This window comes from Mixophyes fleayi, chromosome 6, assembly GCF_038048845.1.
Source record: "Mixophyes fleayi isolate aMixFle1 chromosome 6, aMixFle1.hap1, whole genome shotgun sequence".
Taxonomy (NCBI): domain Eukaryota; kingdom Metazoa; phylum Chordata; class Amphibia; order Anura; family Limnodynastidae; genus Mixophyes; species Mixophyes fleayi.
Genome location: NC_134407.1, coordinates 144,673,893 through 144,693,642, shown reverse-complemented (window position 1 = coordinate 144,693,642; position 19,750 = coordinate 144,673,893). Strand labels below are relative to the sequence as shown.

The 19,750-nt window shown below is 41.4% G+C and overlaps 1 protein-coding gene across 4 annotated transcripts in view; it reads left to right on the top strand.

The window, feature by feature from the left end:
* The window catches only part of COL20A1 (collagen type XX alpha 1 chain), a 113,421-nt gene that overhangs the window by 28,941 nt on the left and 64,730 nt on the right, over positions 1 to 19,750 (top strand). For all 4 annotated transcript variants that reach the window (XM_075176695.1, XM_075176696.1, XM_075176700.1 and 1 more), the window contains 15 exons: positions 48 to 191; positions 978 to 1,097; positions 2,717 to 2,860; positions 8,157 to 8,312; positions 9,023 to 9,142; positions 9,224 to 9,388; positions 9,529 to 9,693; positions 9,774 to 9,946; positions 10,602 to 10,731; positions 10,989 to 11,131; positions 12,217 to 12,340; positions 12,416 to 12,552; positions 13,423 to 13,555; positions 14,798 to 14,937; positions 15,752 to 15,884. In XM_075176695.1, the coding sequence (XP_075032796.1) occupies positions 48 to 191; positions 978 to 1,097; positions 2,717 to 2,860; positions 8,157 to 8,312; positions 9,023 to 9,142; positions 9,224 to 9,388; positions 9,529 to 9,693; positions 9,774 to 9,946; positions 10,602 to 10,731; positions 10,989 to 11,131; positions 12,217 to 12,340; positions 12,416 to 12,552; positions 13,423 to 13,555; positions 14,798 to 14,937; positions 15,752 to 15,884 (2,127 nt within the window). The remainder of the gene's footprint in view (positions 1 to 47; positions 192 to 977; positions 1,098 to 2,716; positions 2,861 to 8,156; positions 8,313 to 9,022; positions 9,143 to 9,223; positions 9,389 to 9,528; positions 9,694 to 9,773; positions 9,947 to 10,601; positions 10,732 to 10,988; positions 11,132 to 12,216; positions 12,341 to 12,415; positions 12,553 to 13,422; positions 13,556 to 14,797; positions 14,938 to 15,751; positions 15,885 to 19,750) is intronic.

Below are 19,750 nucleotides of genomic sequence, written 5' to 3'. Positions count from 1 at the left end.
AATCTTCCCTAAAACACTACTCACCAAAAAGACCACTTTCATTCTAGGTGACTCCGAGCAAGAAGTAATGCTGAAAACCAAAACACCCAAAGTGACAGTAGGCGGTCTGGACCCTTGGAAGGAATACATTCTTCAGATCCACGTGATCCAAGGGGACCAAGACACTCTGATAGCCAAGAAGAGGTTTATCAGTGAGTAGTCTGTGCTGAAATAGGGACCTCAAACTCCTGGAGATAAACGTTATAATGCACCAATTTGACAGATGTTTCTCGCTACATTTTGGGAAATAAAAACAACTGATGGCCATGTTTTTCTGAATGATAACATCATTACCTTTCTGTGTCCCTATAGCACTTTTTAGCCATGTATTTACGGTATCAGCCAGAGATGTTTATGTTCCTTCCCGTGGAATACTGTTGTTTTATGTGGCTGATGATATAAGGACCCGGAGGGAAAGTGCTAAAGGGACAGATTAAGTAATGGATGTAGTACATGTTGCAGGAGGGTATGTGAAAGACAATTGATTAAAGTTATCTTTAGTATCTTTATTGAGAAAAACATCATTAAATCAAGATGCTAAATGGTCTCAGGACAATGAATTTGTAATGGATATGTCCCAGTCTGTTCAGTCAGAAGTACTATACTTTACATATCCACTAGGGGTATCCAAGGCCATTGGCTGCCAGTTTGTTAATCAGTACAAATGCTCATGCTGCAAAAGTCTGAGAGGTTTCTGCATTATGTCTAATTATAATCAAAGTGGCAATACCTGTAACTTATAAAATGCAATGTGTGCATAGCAATGTTTCGGGGACTTTGTATAATGAGTTAGATGAACGCTATTTCAGTTGTCTCCTGTGGCCACAAAATGGTTAAATATACACCACTGCTTTATTGGATAATAGTGGGTTTGTGTAATATGTATCCATTTCATTGTTCATAACCAATTAAGTCCTTTGCCCATTGTATAATTGCAGTAGAGAATTTGAAAGCTCAAACCAGTAGTGAGAGGAAGAAATCAGAAGTGACTCCAGTACCGAGGATCTTTGAAATGGAATCCCCCTCACCAGCAGATGGCAGCGCCGCTGACACCACAGGTCTGCATGGGTTGGTGACAGTGTAGCATTGTCAGGGGGGGGGGTCTATAAAGTGTCTCTTCTAATTAGTGCTTGGCACTGCTATATATACAATAGGGGGCATATGCATCCATGCAGATTTCCATGATTCTGCCAGCCTTGACCTGGAAGAGGCAGAATGGGGGTGTTCTAACATAGCCTGAGCACAGTAAGGCCATGTTCACGCAATTGTGAAAGGATGAATACTGGGGAAAACATACGTATACACCTGAGAACGATGTATTTGCCGGTGGTCAGGACCAAGTGCAGATAGTGGTTACGGCACTAGCGAACCACTTGTGACTGGCAGTTTGCACCACTGATGCTGATTGGTGCTGTCTTCGACATTTGTACATATATTGTGCTTTTCTTTTTTCTGTGTGTGTGTATGAGACGGGGAGTTATTCCTGCTATATTAGAGAGGATTTGTTAAGTTTTAATTGTGCCTAATAGTGAATGTTACAGATAAAGCAAATGGATAAAAACATAAGATGTAAGTGTCTGATGTGTGCCTGCTGTAAATTGGGTGCATACAACTCTGCGTGTGGATGTGTGTATATGTGTAAGTGTGTGTGTGTGTGTGTGTGTGTATGTGTGTGTATATATATATATATATATATATATACACATTAGAGTGCGTGTTTCAGTTTTGAAACCGGTGTCTGTTCTAACCCAACTTCATGTTTTAGCTTTGCTACCGGTTTTGTCGAACAGACCCGAAAGGTTTTGGATCTGGATTTAATAAAAAATTTTGAAAAATAGCTACAATAATGTTGTGTTGAGCTGTTTTGCTCCTATATTACTATTTATAACATTAACGTTAAATTCAAGTCATTTCCAGTCTATGTTCTAATGTTCCCTTCACAACAGTCCCAATTTTCACCAGTGTTGGCTAAAGTCTGCAGCGAACTGTCTTAATGAAGGATTTTGTAATTTTGCCATCATTGCATGTGTTTCTCTGGTTCAATTAAAAAAAATAATAAACTGAATAGTGTTGATATCTCCCTTTCATTGCTCCCAAACCTCCATCACATGTTTAGACTTACAATTGCTGTAATTCAGTAAATAAATAACCACATGGACACCAATGTAAATTTGGCAAAAGGTCACAGTTTTTATTTAAACAAAAACGGTGGCGAAGAGCAAGTCAGCTAACATATAATAGCAAATCCAAACACTGTAAAATATATATATATATATATATATATATATATACACACACATATATATGTGTGTGTGTGTGTGTATATAATATATATATATATATATATATATATATATATATATATATATATATATATACGTATATATATATATATATATATATATATATATATATGTGTATATATATATATATATATATATATATATATGTGAGTGTGTGTATATATATATATATATATATATATGTGAGTGTGTGTATGTATATATATATATATATATATATATATATGTATATATATATATATATATATATATATATATATATATATATAAATATATATATATGTATACGTGTATATTTGCCCGTAGCTGTTGAGAGCAGCTCTGTTTTGGGAACAACTGCATTTATATATATAATAATGTGTCTTCCTTACTAGAAAGGGGAGTGGAAAAGGAACAGCTGGTCACCCTAAGCACCAGATCACAGAGCTCTGATGGAAAGAGGGCCCCTAAACCTACCCAGAAAACTTCCTCCAAAACAGAAAGAGAGGTGTCTGCTACACCGGGTACCCCAAGGAAAGGTAATGTGGGTCATCAGTAAGGGCTCCCTAAGTCCCCTGGATTCTAATAATAACAATGTCTCAAAAGATTTCCAGAGTGAGATTGTTCTGGCAGCAGATTTTCCCAGCACCTAATAGATATTGACCTTTTCTTTTCTGTGTTTAATCTCCCAAGCTCAGTTACTCTGTAATACTTCTGTGTCATTGCTCAGTCCTGCACTAATGGTGGTTTCTTCATGAAAAACTCTTGTTCTGTCATCCTCCACAGTTTTCTCACTGCTGTCCTTTCTTTCGTGTTTCTCAGTCATCACTCTCTCAACCCTGTTCTTGCTTAACTTTGTAAATGTACTTCCATTTACTCTTCATCTCACTTGTTCTCAATCAAGTGCGCAATTAGATATTTCATCTTAGAGGTCACGAATGTATTGACCTATTATCTTTTATTTTCTAGAACAGAAGTGTCCAAACCCGGAGCTCAGGGGCAACCAACAGTTCACGTTTTCAGGAATTCTGTCTGTAGAAACAGATGGGGTAATTACTGACTCAGCCAAATAGATTAACTCACTTGCACATGATTAAAGAGATCCTGAAAACATGAACTGTTGGTAGACTAGAGGACTGAGTTTGGACACCTCTGATCTAGATCCTCAGTCCATTTTTGCAGACCTGGGTATTTACTTCTGTTCTAACAATCCATAGATAATTGGATATGTAGCATATCTTTTAACATTAAAAATGATGCTTGGTGTTAAATTAAACATAAAAGTTTAAATACTGGCATATGTGTTACCCGCTTCCTGTGCTTCTCTTGTTTCAACCAACAGCTGGTGCATTAAATTATCAACTAATCATAAACATCAAAGGAGAGTAAACTTTGGCAACGCAGCCGTGTTTTTTTGTATCAAAAAGTTTTATTCATCTTCCAAAATCACAGTCAGCTAAAAAAACATTGTGACCAATGCTCAATATCAAATCTGCATTGGAGACCGCACACACATTTTTACTCTCTGGCTTGTCGGAATGTACGTGAGGGAAATACCAATGGTCTTTTCACAATTAAATAAATACTCTTTCAAGTCTCTTATAGATAGGATGAAATAACCTTTTGGTCACACAAAACAATTGTTGCTATCTAATCCTGAACAGCTCTACAAGTCAATAAATAAACATATGCAGGCTACCTGCTAAGAATGTTTAATAGTGAGGACAGGCTACAGTAAATGGTACTTTATCAAGGTACAAAAATGCAGAAAAAAAGTTCCTTTGTCTGCATAATTTTCTGCATAAATACAGCTCATTTTTTTTTTGGGGGGGGGAAGTGCATTGATGGGAGGCGTTGTGCCGATCTCGGGTGTCCTGAATGGGTGTCCTCTAGGTGTGAGAATCCACTGTTTATGTACCCACAGGCAAAAACCAGATTTCATTTTGTAAGATGAGTATATTTAAAGGAGATTCAAGTGGTAGTAAAGGAGCATGAAGGAGCTGATCCCCATTTTTTTTATTCCCATACAAGGACTTACGTTTTGCAGATATTCAGGGGGTGCTGGTAATCTGGGCTCTTCCTAGACACAGTTCAATCAATGTATTAACAATTCAAATACACAGAATGTCATATTATCCAAACAGTATTTTAGGAGAAAAATGGAAACTACTGCTTCCACAATGTGCATTACTAGTTGCATGTACACCGATCAGCCACAACATTGACACCAGTGACAAGTAAAATTAATAACATTGATTATCTTGTTACAAAGGCACCTTCCAATGGGTTTGATATATTAGGCAGCAAGTGAGCAAACAGTTATTGAAATTGATGTGTTGGAAGCAAAAAAAACGGACAAGCGTAAGGATCTGAGCGACGTTGACCAGGGCCAAATTGTGATGGCTAGATGACTGGGTCAGAGCATCTCCAAAATGCTAAGTCTTGTGGGGTGTTCTCGATATGCAGTGGATAGTAACTACCAAAAGTGGTCCAGCAAAAAACAAACGGTGAACCGGTGTCATGGTCATAGGTGCCTAAGATGCACGTGGGTAACCAAGGCTAGCCTGCCTGGTCCAATCTGACAGAAGTTCTACTGTAGCCCAAATTGATGAAAAAGTTAATACTGGCTTTGATAGAAAGGTGTCAGAATACACAGTGCTTTGCAGCTTGCTGTATATGGGGCTGCATAGCTGCAGACTTGTCAGAGTGCCCATACTGACCCCTGTCCACCGCCAAAAGCACCTACAATGGGCATGTAAATGCTAGAACTGGATCATGGACCAATGGAAGTAATTGGCTTGGTCTGGTGAATCACAGTTTCTTTTACACCATAAAGACGGCTGGGTGTATATACGTCATTTAGCTTGGGAAGAGATGGCAGCAGGATGAACTATGGGAACAAGGCAATCAGGCGGAGGCAGTGTGATGCTCTGAGCAATATTCTGGTGAGAATTCTTGGGTCTTGGTATTCATGTGGATGTTACTTTGACATGTACCACCTACCTAAACATTGTTGCAGACAAAGTACACCCCTTCATGGCAACGTATTGTCACGCTGTAGGCCTATGAGGGCTGAAGAGAAATAGACACTAACCGGTATTAGCGCAACTGGTCAAACAGGCGCGGAGTCTAACGTGCCCCTGGTGTTCACCAGGGACCCCCGCAAGGAGGTTTGGACTTCGCAGCAGAGAGCACGCAGGTCGCGGTCCTATTGGCCAGTTACCAGTGTAGTGTAGAGAGGTCAGACGGTTCCGGGTCACAGCAATCAGGGATATCAGGTACAAAAGGGAAATCCATTAGAGTAGTCGCCAAGCCGAAGTCACGGTACAGAATAGGTCACACAGAGGAAGAGGATGGTCGCCAAGCCGGGGTCACAACAGTAAACAGGTAGCAGGATACTCAGGAACAACAAGGGAGTGTGGAAGCCAGGAACACTGGTGGTGAACCTGTTACTCTGGCACCCTAATGGCGCCAGAGACAGGTTTAAATAGAGGCTAGGGTAAGCTGATTGGCGGGCAGGAGGAGGTGGTATTCATAGGAGCAGCGGCGTTCCGTTGGAACGGGGAACAGGGCGCATGCGCCCGAAGAACCCGGAAGTGGAGTCCCGGACCGCCGACAGGAAGGTCAGACGTCCGTTCCCCGTCTGACAGGGGATCAGCGGGGACGGCGTCTGACACGTATTTATTAGCAGTGGCCTCTTTCAGCAGTGTAATGCTCCCTACCACACTACAAAAATTGCTCATGAATGGTTTGAGGAATATGACAAAGAGTTCAAGGTGTTGACTTGGCCTCCAAATTCCCCAGATCTCAATCCGATCGAGCATTTGTGGGATGTGCTGGAAAAATAAGTCTGAGCCATGAAGGCCCCAGCTCGCAACTTACTGGAATTAAAGGATCTGCTGCTAACGTCTTGGTGCCAGATATTACAGGACACCTTTAGAGGTCTTGTGGAGTCCATGCCTCGATGGGTCAGAGCTGTTTTGGCAGCATGAGTCTAAATCGACCCCTATTCCATGTACCTGTTGTAAGGAACATAGTCACATATCTTACTTTAGACAGGAATAACTCCAGTTTGGATTTATTTTGATTCCAATCTTCCTGATTTTTTGCTAATTTCCTATAAGAACTACATTCCTGAATAGTTATACCATAGTTTTAAAATATATTCCAAAGATACTTTGCTGCTGATTGGTTCTTTGTACCTTGCAGCATTAGAATACCCATTATGTAATCTTTACTGAATTTCATAAGTGTTTTTTGCATTTTAAATACTTATTTGCAATAAATATTAACGCCTAAAGGCTACAGTATAAGAATAGGTAAGAATTGCATCTAACCCAAGAAGAGGGAATTATGTTGTTCAGTACTGTGTAAAATTGTGTAATCTTGTTATATCTGTGTCTTCTTTTTTTCTCAAGTTGGTCAATCCAATAGTGTGATATAAACATAAAATAATCAAATATAGTGTATTTGGGTGAGGATAAGGATGAGTCTTAATTATCCTATCAGCATTACCATCTTGAATTGGACAGAATATCCAGTGTTTCCAACACCATGGGGAAACTAAAGATCTTGATACTCTGTGACTGTTCATCCATTTCTTCTCGTAGGAGAACTTGCGCACGTATTTTAAATTGGAGTGTAAACTTATTGTTTTTAATTTATGTGAGTTTATATTTATTTTATAAAATTGAAAATTTTAGGACAATATCACTTTAGATTAATTTCCTATTATTTGCATATATTCCACCCCTATATGGGGAATTGAATTGAGAAAGGGAGAATTCTCATTGGGAGACTGTTTCAGTAGTAAAGACTCTTTATAAAGGTCTTCTCAAAGAATACATCTAGTGAGTTCTCTACCACTAGGGGGCAACACGTGTGACATATTGATTATAGAGCACAGAGTGGAAGGGTAGAGTTTTATAGAATGGACAACAATCATTTTTATCTTTACACCGTGGTGTATAATATTTTGTTTTTATTGTATTACACTATATTTGATCATTTTTTTGTTTATATGACACTACTGGATTGACCAATATGAGAAGAAAAGAAGATACAGACATACCAAGATTACACAATTTAAGTATATCTTATTATTATTATTATTATTATTTTTTTTCCCACTGGTTCTAATAATCACTGTGAGGTCTTTAATTTTTCACCATTATCAGAGAGTCCATAAGAGCTAAGATGTCTTTTTATATATATTCTTTTGTCTATATCTGTAAACTAGTGTATGGTTTTCTAAGGTATATTTGAGCTGCATTTGGGTGTGGCTCGCTGGTGAAATCTTATTCCTTTATGTGATGGGCAGCAAGAAGGGGACTGGTGAAGATAAAGGTGGGGGCAGTTTTTTTTTTTTGTACACACTTTAGGAGAAGATCTAGGGCTAGATTTACTAAGCTACGGGTTTGAAAAAGTGGGGATGTTGCCTATAGCAACCAATCAGATTCTAGCTTTCATTTATTTAGTGCTTTCTACAAAATGACAGCTAGAATCTGATTGGTTGCTATGGGCAACATCCTCACTTTTTCAAACCCGCAGTTTAGTAAATCTAGCCCCTAATCTGCAAAGACAAAAGTGGTGGTGACACAAAACTGCTGTCACAGATTGTGCTGAAAGCTTTTCTGTAAAACATTTATCCAATTTTATTTTAAGTCTCCATTAGATAAATCCTATGCAAAAACTTAAAAAATTGAGCTTATGTGCCATTAACATATAGTAAAGCATGTTTTCAAGCATATTGCTACGTTACATTTTGCCCCACTTATATTAAAACATGACTATCAATGTTCTTAATCACCCTCATTCTTTTTTTTCAATCCCCAGGATCAATGCATCATTGTGACACAACACTTGAGTGGGACATTGTGTTACTTGTGGACAGTTCTTGGAGTGTAGGACGCACCAATTTCAGGCTTGTGAAAAACTTCCTGTGGGGAATACTTGGCCCTCTCCACATTTCCCGGGACAAGATCCGCATTGGTACAATGACAACTATTCCATGTGACCCAGGGGGATAACTAGTACATGTCAGGGGTACAAAAAATAGGTTTAGCCAACATGGGATCAGTGAACAGTTTAAAGGACAGCACCCAAGTATCCAAAAGTAACTTTAGAAGAAAAACCAGATATGTGGAAGAATAGGCAGAGCTGGAATGGGAAGCGGAGATAGCAAATTGAGCTGGAGATGGAATAGAAATGGGCTGAAAAGGAACAATTAATGTGATACAGGGGTTACAGAGAGACTGGGAGGGAGATACTGGAACTGTAGTGGAAATGAGACAGACTGGAGAAGGACAAGAAAAAAAACAGGAGCAGGAGATGGCAGAGGAAGGAGAAGCAGGACAGGAGACTGGACAGGTAAGAGGAGGAAGAGACAGAATAGGAGACAGTAACTAGAAAAGGAGGAAGAGGCAGGAGCTGGAGAGGGACAAGCTGGAAGAGACAGGAGCAGAATAAGGGAAGTAGAGACAGGATAGGAGACAGGTACTGTAAAAGAATTATAAGGCAGAAGCTAGAGAAGTAAAAGGAGTGAGAAGAGAGAGAACTGGAGTCTTTTTGTTCAGACAACTAAAAGATAGGCATTTGGCCTATCACTTTATGTGAAAAACCTAAGAAAGTAGTTATCTAAGTAAAACACTGATTCATTTCTAGTAACGATTTTGTGTTTGTCTTTTCTCTGCCCCACGCAGGTCTGTCCCAATACAGTGGTGAACCACAGACAGAATGGGATCTGAACATGTATTCCTCTAAAGCTGAAGTATTAGATGCTATAAAGAGGGTGAAATATAAAGGAGGGAACACATTTACTGGTATGCAACTTGTTTTTGAGACTAGGGTTTATTTTGCATGTTCTCCTACTACTTATAACAAGTATGTTCTTATATGGTTAGGTATGGCTCTCACCCATGTTGTGGAGGAGAATCTCAGAGCAGCCTCGGGGGCCCGGCCATTGGCTGGGAAAGTGGTGATCCTCTTAACAGATGGCAAGTCCCAAGATGATGCGATCACAGTTGCACAAACCCTCAAACAGGCTGGAATATACATATTTGCCATTGGTAAGAGGTCACAGAGGCCAATTTTATGAATAATCTCCAATCAGGACCACCTACAAAGCCAACAAACGTTTTCCTTTGTATTGCACTTAGCTCCAACCCTTGAAGTGGCTTTTGTTTTATCAGTTGTATTGGCTCCCCAGGGGTGAAGAATGCAGATGAGTCTGAGCTGAGAGAAATAGCGTCACAGCCCACAGACCTTACCGTACATATGGTGCCAGACTTCCCAATGCTCAGCTCTTTGGTGGGAGATGTGTCCCGAGCTCTCTGCATGAGACTGAAAGAGAGGAGGAAGGAAGCAGATCTTGGTGAGACACTTGTGATATGAAATGGACATTGAGACTAATCTACATCAAGGTGTCCTATGAAATGTGGGTCTCTCATCCAGGGTCCCAGAATGTTGCTGTGCAGGAAACCATTGACCTTCATCCCAGTCCCACACATCTATTGGTGTCCGATGTAACGGCCAAGAGCATGCGACTGTCTTGGACGCCTCCACAACAGCCTGTCCGGAAATACCGTATAGTCTACTACCCATCGCGTGGCGGGACTCCTCAAGAGGTGTAAAACTTAATCTTGTATTATTGTAATGAAATGCTTTTCTACCCCTTAACACAAAACTCATTAATTGGAATTTAGAGGCCTATAATATCTGGACTATAAAGCATTGCTTTTGCCCTGGTTCTCTAATGTAAACCATTTTCCCCACTATTTGACGACAATTCCCGAACTTAACTCCATACATACAAATTTGCCCAGCTGTATGTCAGATCTTGGTACCTATCACTAGCTCCGCCAACTTACTCCTATGTATTGTTTCTCTGCACTTTGTTTCAATTCTCTGTCATGATCCCTGCTGTTCACTATTTTTGCTCCTGATCGCTATCACAAGTTGTAATATTTGGCCAAGGGGTTTTCCTCCTCGGTCTGCGACACCTCTTTTCTATGTCCTATTACTACTTACTGTTTGACCCAACCCTTTCCTAACCCTCTTACCAGTATCTAAATGTCCCTACACTCTAGTCTCTAGAGCTACTCTCTTCTATCTGCCTAGATCTGTTCTACATTTTATAATTCAGTTCTCTATAACAGCCACATGTTTAACTCCGTCACCTTTCTCCACCCATCTGTTACTTCCTATCGGCTCCATCTCCTTCTAGTTACAGTTCATGCTCTGCCTCAGAAGTGCCATCTTTATTCTATTATTTATTTTCAGGTAGTGTTAGATGGAGATTCTTCCTCTGCTATTCTTGTGAATTTGACGTCTCAAACAGATTACCTGGTGTCGGTATTCCCCATCTATGTCAGTGGTGTGGGTGCAGGACTTCGTGGAATCACCTCCACCTGTGGGTGCCCACTCAATATGACATCTCAATGGTTGCTTCACTCTGCAATGCTAAACAATGCTTGTTCTACTAGACCATGCTTTGCAATGCTAAACCATGCTGTGTAATGTCAAACAAAAGCTCTGCCATACTAAATACTACCTGTGCAATGCTCTTTAAATTGATAGCCAAGCTTCTGCAAGCTTCTGTGCTTTCTGCTGTGCTGACCATACTTGACTCTATACACGTCATAGTCTTTTCCATTCTGCCCTCTCCAGTGCCACTCTTAGCTCCCCGTGCTCTCTCGGTGGATCAGGTGACAGACTCAACCATACAGTTACAATGGCAGCCATCGGAGGGAGCCATGCACTACCTGGTGACCTACTCAACAGAGACTGATCAAGGGGTAGAGGCGAAAGAGGTAATGCTTAATGTGTCATTTCAGAGTTTTGACCCAGTTTGTTCTCTGTCTTACATTCAGGGCAGGTGCCAGGTTTCTGGGTGCCTACTGCCTCTGCCCACCAATACCCCATACTTATACTATATACTAATCAACAAGAGAATTGAAAGCTTGAAGTTGGATTAAAGAGAATTAAAAATGGATTTTTTTTTTAAAAAAAGTATAAATATATTCCATGGTGCCCATTAAATTTACAAAATGATAAGTGACATATAGTTTTCACACTATTATTGAAATATAGTAAAAGAATATTAAATGTGAGGTTTATAATTTTTAATATTTTGCTATTTAATATGCTGTTTTTGTTTTAAAGGAATTAAAGTGTGAATTTATTGGGAATATAACGACCTTGTATATAATTTCTGTATAAACTAAGTTAAGTTATTTCTGTATGAATTAAGTTGAGTGTCCCTTTAAAGGGATACACCTTTTTCTCTTTTTGACAATGATTTAACATATTAACTGAGTAAAAATAGTATATTTTCACATATTTAATATTTCTGATGAATATAAATGGACATTTATAGGTTATTGTTTAGGGTTATTTATTAATGACTAGAGTCACTATTTTACTTAAAAATGAATGTGCACTGCCTATCTAGTAGCTAGTAGCTAGTGGCTACTAGCCACTAGCTACTAGCTACTAGTAGCTAGTGGATCCACTGCTGCTGCTGTTCTTCAGGGGCTCCTTCATAAGCTCCTCTGTGAGAATAGCTGTCCAGGAGTTAAGGGGAGGGTGTCTCGCTGCGCTGCTGGCTGCCGTGTAATGAGATACTGAATGACTCAATTGCAATTACGTCAACCATGTGTAAATCATAGGATGTCTGGCAGCTAGCGGCATTGGATGTCAGTTTAATTATGCTCACAGCCGCTGCAAGCATTAAGTAGACTAATAATGTCTCATTATTAATATTTGTACCGGGTCTCAGTGGCGCCCACCAGAGGCCGGCGCCCTAGGCAGCCACCTAATGAAAGCACCAGCCCTACTTATATTATCCTCACATCTGTACACAGGCACATGTCTAACACAAAGAGTTACTTTGCAGATTAAGGTGGGCGACACAAAGGCCCTTGTGTCTGGTTTGTCACCGAGCACCCTGTATAGTGTGAACGTGTTAGCTGTATCTGGAGAGGAATCCAGTGACCCTGTAACAATACAGCAAATGACAGGTAAGTTCTGACATCTGGAGTCCCTGGTCCCAGGAAAAAACAATGATGTTCAGAGTCCCTTTCATTGTCTTACAGAACCAACACTCCGAAATTTACACTTCACTAACGTCACGCACAGCACCATCACTGTGCACTGGGAGGTGCTGCCTAATGTCGGACCACTACAGCGTGTCACATACAATCCTCACGCAAGCGCTACGGATAGCAGAGAGGTTAGTGTGAAGAGTGTCAGCCCTGTGGTCTATAAAACCGAATAAATCCAACTCGTATCATATTCCTGTTTCCGATGCAGGAAACAGTGTCTGCTGTATGCAAATGATGCTGAACAAAATGACATTTGAACAAAGATGATATCAGGAGGCCCTAGGAAATAGTCACAGCTAAACCTTGCTTGACAGGCTCAATGTTACTAAATTATCCATTGCCAAAGGTGACACTATTCATATTGTGAGTCATACAGCTCTGGAAATGACACAAGAGATGTTCCCAAATGTTGTAGTTCTAAATGTGCTAGAAAATGTAACCCTTAGCTGTAAGCACGCTTATAATGTACCTTGCTCCACCATATGGATCCTGGGAGATATGTCTGACAAATCAGTGTTTTCCTATATGTATTTCATTCTGGTATGTGAGCACCTATTGAAATCTGTTTGAAGTTTGGCAGCATCAGCCGCCAGTAACCAATTCCACTTTGTGGTTTTCCCAAAATAGTGCTCACCAGTCCCGGATGGATAGCATGGGGGCTGTGGGGCTCCATTTGTGCAGTGGTGAAATGGACAGGAGTATTTCACACCTTTTTCCCAATAGTCAGGGAACCTAGAGGAGATGCCATAGTTTTAACCTCTCAGGTTCACAATGAATTACTTTAACCACCACTGACACCAAGGTTGGTGCTCTTTCTACACGTACGGTTGGGCTTAACAGTCTATGATCTGGATATCATAATTAGTGGGTTACCAAGCTGTACTGAACATTTATCTTAATTATTTGGAAATGTGGTAAAGGGTAATGAGAGAAGCACAGAAATGACACCATGTTTCTATTGTTTGCTTGCCCTCATTCTGTTTGGTTGTCATTTGCAGGTTGAAGTCCCTGGTGGCAGCTCTTCTGTGACCTTGAAGTCATTGACCTCACAGACTCTGTACACTGTCACTGTTACTTTCTCACCAAGAGGTGCAAAGACAAGGTCTCTTCTGAGTGGGAACGTTACAACCCGTAAGTTGCAGGATGTGTATCATGCCCAGAGAAAGCTATCAGATGCCCAATATATGTTTATGTATTGGCACCGCCAAGGTCCTGTAGCAGCTGTGCCCTTGGCTGTTATAACAGTCTGTTCTCTTTCTTGCTGGAAGTTATTTAACTATCACAGACTTTGCTGCCTTATGCTCTTGGATAGGAAAATATTTTGACTCAAGGCACATTGGTCAATTACTGTTAATTACAGAGCTCTGGAATGTCATTTTTAATGGCAGATCCACTAGGTGCCGAGGGACTAAGGTGATTGGCCTAACAAACGCACAGACATATGGCTGAATGCGGCTCTGTCCTTGGGTTTTGTAACATTTTGTTTTTACATGTGATTATTATTCTGTAACTCATTTCTTTATTATTATTATTATGTAACTCCAGTCAGTCAACCTGCTTGTATGTCAGAAAATTCCAAGGGATCTCCACCTTCAAATGACTTTTATTTATTGAGTGAAACATGTCTTCATGCAACTTTTACTATATGATACTGTGCCAAATTTACAAAAATGATGCTAGGTTAAAAATGTGTTAATGGTACTTATTCAACTGAAACCTCTTAACTCCAAACTCAAAGTCTAAATTAATTATTAAGATCACCACAATCAAAATGACAAAACTGATCTTAAATCTAGAGGCAACTTCAATCGGTCTCTGTTTTAACACCAACATTTCTGAATTTGGTGTTAATTAGATCAATCTTTAGAATGTTTAAGTAGTGTTGTTTTAGTCTGTTGCTCCTGAATATTACATACTATGCTAATTTTGGATACAATCGTATCCAATGCATAGAGCAGATCCCATAGCATTAAAAATGAACAACTCTGCCTGATGATGTAAATATATAGCACAGAAAGTAATCGTAAAGAAACAACAATATATATTGAAAATGTTGCAGGAGGGCGAGTGTACCTCTTCAGCTAAAGGTGGTAAAATACATTTAACCACAGGAGACAGGGTCACACAATCACATGTTATAAAGCAGAATACAACAGTGCAAGACGATCTGAGATTAATTCTACTTTTTGAGGTTGAGTACACCCAAAGTGAACGCTTATTTTGAAAATCCATATAACAGATATTTATAGACCCATATAAGCAGAGAGCAATGAGTAGTAAAATGCTGTTTTACATAGTGAAAAATCATTCTTTACTTCACTCTATAAAAGATTGTGCTTATATTTATCTGTTTTTGAATGCAATGGTTTGCAGTGAAGGTTCCGCCCCCTAGTGGTGTGAAAGTGGTAGATCTCTCTGATGATAGAGCCACCGTGTCATGGGATCCAGGAGCCGATGATGTCACTTCATATCTGATAAAGTGGATTGCTCTGAGTGGAGGGAGACTAAGTCAGGTACAACACTATATACATATGTGTGGGTGGGTGTGTTGAATTCGGCCTTCCCCTGTGGCCCCCAGTTCTTCCTTGATTTATTGTCAGATTTGTTTGCTTTTGCTTGTTTCAAATGCCTGCTGATATGTTATTAAACAGAGGTTTATCTTTCTTTGACTGATTGTATTGTTTTAGCTTATTACTCAGCTTTAGGGTACTGTGAGGCCCTTTTGAAGGTCAGAGGGCCGCCCTTGCAGCCCCAGAAGTGCACCAGGTCACCTAGCACTGCCATAGGGCCTCCAGGCCTGCACTGACCAGGCTGAGTCTGCTTCCATCCACAATAAGGGGACCCCACACTCGTTCTCACCCTGCGTTTTTGTGGTCCTGTTTAAGAATTTTAGGGGGACATACACATATGTCATTTGTTTTTCATTATTTATTAATTATATTAATTATTATGTAATTATCCATGGTCTGTGCTGAGTGAAAACATTAAGCCAATTCTAGTAGAGGGCATTTTGCTGTTTGTGCAATGTAAGCTATGTGAGCTGTTACAGTACTTGTTGGCATGAGTGCTTTCTGAAGTTTAATTTCAGACTCATGCTTGCCAAAGACCTGTAAAGGGATTTGTTTACATCATTTTTCCTAAATGCCCCAAATTATTGCAAGGTAACCTTGTAAAATATAAGACCATGCTGGTAATTGTGGTTCCACAAGAGTTGGAGAGACAGAGGTTGCCCAAGGTTGTTGTAGTGAATTTAAGATGCAAAATCACAATCCACTGAGGTTTTCTGATTCTGATGAACTCCATCTCTTGTTTGTCATTACCTAACAGATGTCTACCCCTGGCAAAGAACACACAGCTGTCCTCTCTGACATGGAGTACAGTACTGAGTACCAAGTGTCCATCTCGGCACGGTACAAAGATGGAATACAGAGCGATGCGTCTTCACTACGCTACAGCACAGGTGACCACACACTAGAGGAATGGTCAGTAACGTGTTAGGGAGAGAGGTTCTAAGAAAGAAGAAATTGAAAAGCTGCAGTGCACTTATGAACCACCAGGTTTTGACACAGAGTTCTTCCATTCTAACCATGAAATAATTATGCAGTGTACAGTGATGGCCAAAAGTTTTGAGAATGACACAAATATTATTTTTCACCAAGTCTGCTGCCTCAGTTTTTATGATGGCAATTTGCATATACTCCAGAATGTCATGAAGAGTGATCAGATGAATTGCAATTAATTTCAAAGTCCCTCTTTGCCATGACAATGAACTTTATCCCCAAAACAACATTTCCACTGCAATTCAGCCCTGCCACAAAAGGACCCGCTGACATCAGGTCAGTGATTCTCTTGTTAACACAAGTGAGAGTTTTGACGAGGACAAGGCTGGAGATCACTCTGTCATGCTGATTGAGTTAGAATAACAGACTGGAAGCTTTAAAAGGAGGGTGGTGCTTGAAATCATTGTTCTTCCTCTGTTAACAATGGTTATCTGCAAGGAAACACATGCAGTCTGTCACGGGCACTAGGAGTCTTTACCCAGGAATCACCAGGTGGTAAGCTTACCAGAGCAATGTAGATGGTAATAGTGTGCTCTGGTAGCAGGGTGATCACGGAACAGGCAATAGTAGATGATGAGATGCTCAGAAAAGTCTATGACTAGCAGCACTGGTAATATGGAGGTAATAATACACGAGGAACTGTATGGACAAGGGCAAGTGGAGGTAGTCAGTGGTCTGCGATAGCAAGTTGTACCACTGCTATAGTGAGGAGGAATGTCCAACAGAAACGAGGAGGTGATGAGAGTCAGCGGTCTGCGGATAGCAAGTGGTACCGCTGTCTGAGTGAAGGAATGGAATCCAAGTGGAGGTATCCGGGAAGTCAGTGGTCTGCGGTAGCAAGTTGTACCACTGCTATGTGAGAGGAATGGAACAGGTGATACCGGAACAGGAATCAGTGGTCTGCCTTCAGCAAGTTGTACCACTGAATATATATGTGAGGAGGTGTACGGGGAGGGACTGCAACACAGGATGTACACGGGCACATTAAACACGATCCACAATAATATGCACAATATATATAAATGACTGAACAGGTCTGCAAATGTAGGAAGTCTCTGAAGTAATCCAGCACAAGGTAACACAGTCAATGATGGCAAAAGACTCAGCGGATTGCAGACTCCAGAGGAGAACCAACACAGTCCAGCAAGATATGCAATACACCAGCACAGTCAATGAGAAGTATGCATACCGTGGTTCAGAAGGCAGTCAGATAGGAGTGCAGTGATACCTGGGCGGCAGGAGGCCGACAGGATGAGAAGTCCCTGGATGTAAGAGGCAGGGGTCTCGTAGGTGCAGCGCACAGGTAAGTAGACCAACAGGGACACGAATCCACAGGAATCAGTAACACATGGAACTGGACTCATGGAGCACCCAGGAGAATGGAGATGATCTAGCAGAGGAGTAGCTGATGAGATACGAATCCAATGCTGACAGGAGGGTAGAGACCAGCGGGAAACAGGAAGGCGTGGAGAGCGGATCAGCAGTAGATGGACGATAGCGCTGGCAGCGGCAGCAGGACTCTGCGGACCCACGGGAGAGATGAGATGAGGCTGACGTGCACAGGAGCAGCGGATAGGAATCAGCTAGCAGTCACGATGATGAACACAGGCGAGTTGCCAGCTGGAGACTGTAGTGCACGGAAGCAGCGGATAGGAATCAGCTCACAGTCACGATGATGAACACAGGCGAGTTGCCAGCTGGAGGCTGTAGTGCACGGAGGCAGCAGATAGGAATCAGCTCACAGTCACGATGATGAACACAGGCGAGTTGCCAGCTGGAGACTGTAGTGCACGGAGGCAGCGGATAGGAATCAGCTCACAGTCACGATGATGAACACAGGCGAGTTGCAAGCTGGAGACTGCAGTGCACGGAGGCAGCGGCTAGGAATCAGCTCACAGACTTGATGATGCACAGGTGAGTGGATAAGGAGAGAAGGCTGTAGTGCACGGAGGCAGCGGATAGGAATCAGCAAACAGTCACTATGGAATATAATAGCGTTGAAGTGGTATAGGAGACTGTAGTGCACGGAGGCAGCGGATAGGAATCAGCGAACAGTCACTATGGAATATAATAGCGTTGAAGTGGTATAGGAGACTGTAGTGCACGGAGGCAGCGGATAGGAATCAGCAAACAGTCACAATGGAATATAATAGCGTTGAAGTGGTATAGAAGACTGTAGTGCACGGAGGCAGCGGATAGGAATCAGCTCACAGTCACGATGATACAGTTGATGGTAGAAGTGGTATGGAACCACAGTAGTAGAAGTGGTTTGGAAACCACAGAGGTAGAAGTGGTTTGGAAACCACAGGAATCAGCAGCGCTGAATACACGAGGAAACACAGGAACACCTTCAGAGACTCATGAGGAATGAGACTCCAAGATCAGGCAACGTGGTGTTGACCACAGGTGCTTAATATAGGGAGTGTTGCCTGATCTGCCAATTGAGTTAAAGGAACATACACTGAAGTATAGGAAAGGGCTGCGCATGCGCAGACCCTCAGGATGGAGGACGGCCACGGTTCCTAAATGTCCGGGAAGAGGCACTCACGGTCCGGTGAGTGACAGTACCCCCCCTTTTAAAGGTGGGCACAGAACGCCTGGAACCGGGCTTGTCCGGATTTTTGGAATAAAACTTCTTCAAAAGGGCAGGAGCATTAAGAACTTCAGCTTTGATCCAAGAGCGCTCCTCAGGACCAAAGCCCTTCCAATGAACGAGGAAACGGAGTACTCCTCGCGAAATTTTTGCGTCTAGTACCTCAGTAATTTCGAAATCCTCCTCCTGATGAACTTGAACTGGCTGCGGAGCTGAGGGAGGTTTTGAAAAACGGTTGATAATAAGAGGCTTGAGTAAGGACACATGGAAGGCATTAGAAATCCGAAGATTCTTAGGAAGAAGAAGTTTCACACATACTGGATTGATTACTTGAATGATCCTATATGGACCAATAAAACGAGGGGCGAATTTCATAGATGGGACCTTCAAACGAATGTTTTTAGTAGATAACCAGACACGATCTCCAATTTTTAGTGGTGGAATAGCCCGCCTCTTCTTATCTGCGAAAGATTTATATTTGATAGATGTTTTCTTCAAACAGGTTTTGACCTGAGACCAGATATTTTTAAAGGTCTGACAGGCAGTCTCCACCGCTGGAACTTGGGTGGGCGGGAGGGCAGGAAATTCCGGAAAAGACGGATGGTGACCGTAGACCACAAAAAATGGAGTTTTGGATGATGACTCATGGTACATGTTGTTATGGGCGAATTCGGCCCAAGGAAGCAACTCTACCCAGTTGTCTTGATTGGCTGAAGAGAACATCCTTATAAAAGTCTCAAGATCTTGATTGACACGCTCAGTCTGTCCGTTAGATTGCGGATGGTAAGAAGATGAGAGTGCTAATCGTATGCCCAAGGTTTTACAAAGGGCTCGCCAGAATCTGGAAACGAATTGTACTCCTCTATCTGATACAATCTCAGACGGACATCCATGGATGCGGAAGATCTCTTTAATGAAATGTTCAGCCAGGATAGACGAGGAAGGCAAACCAGACAGAGGGACGAAATGAGCCATCTTCGAAAATCTGTCCACCACCACCCAAATAGTGTTATGATTCTTACTAGGTGGTAAGTCAGTAACGAAATCCATACTAATATGGGTCCACGGCTTGGACGGAATGGGTAGTGGTCGCAGCAACCCTGCTGGAGTTCTGCGGGAGGATTTGAACTGGGAACATAATTCACAGGAAGCAATGAACTCTTTGACGTCTCT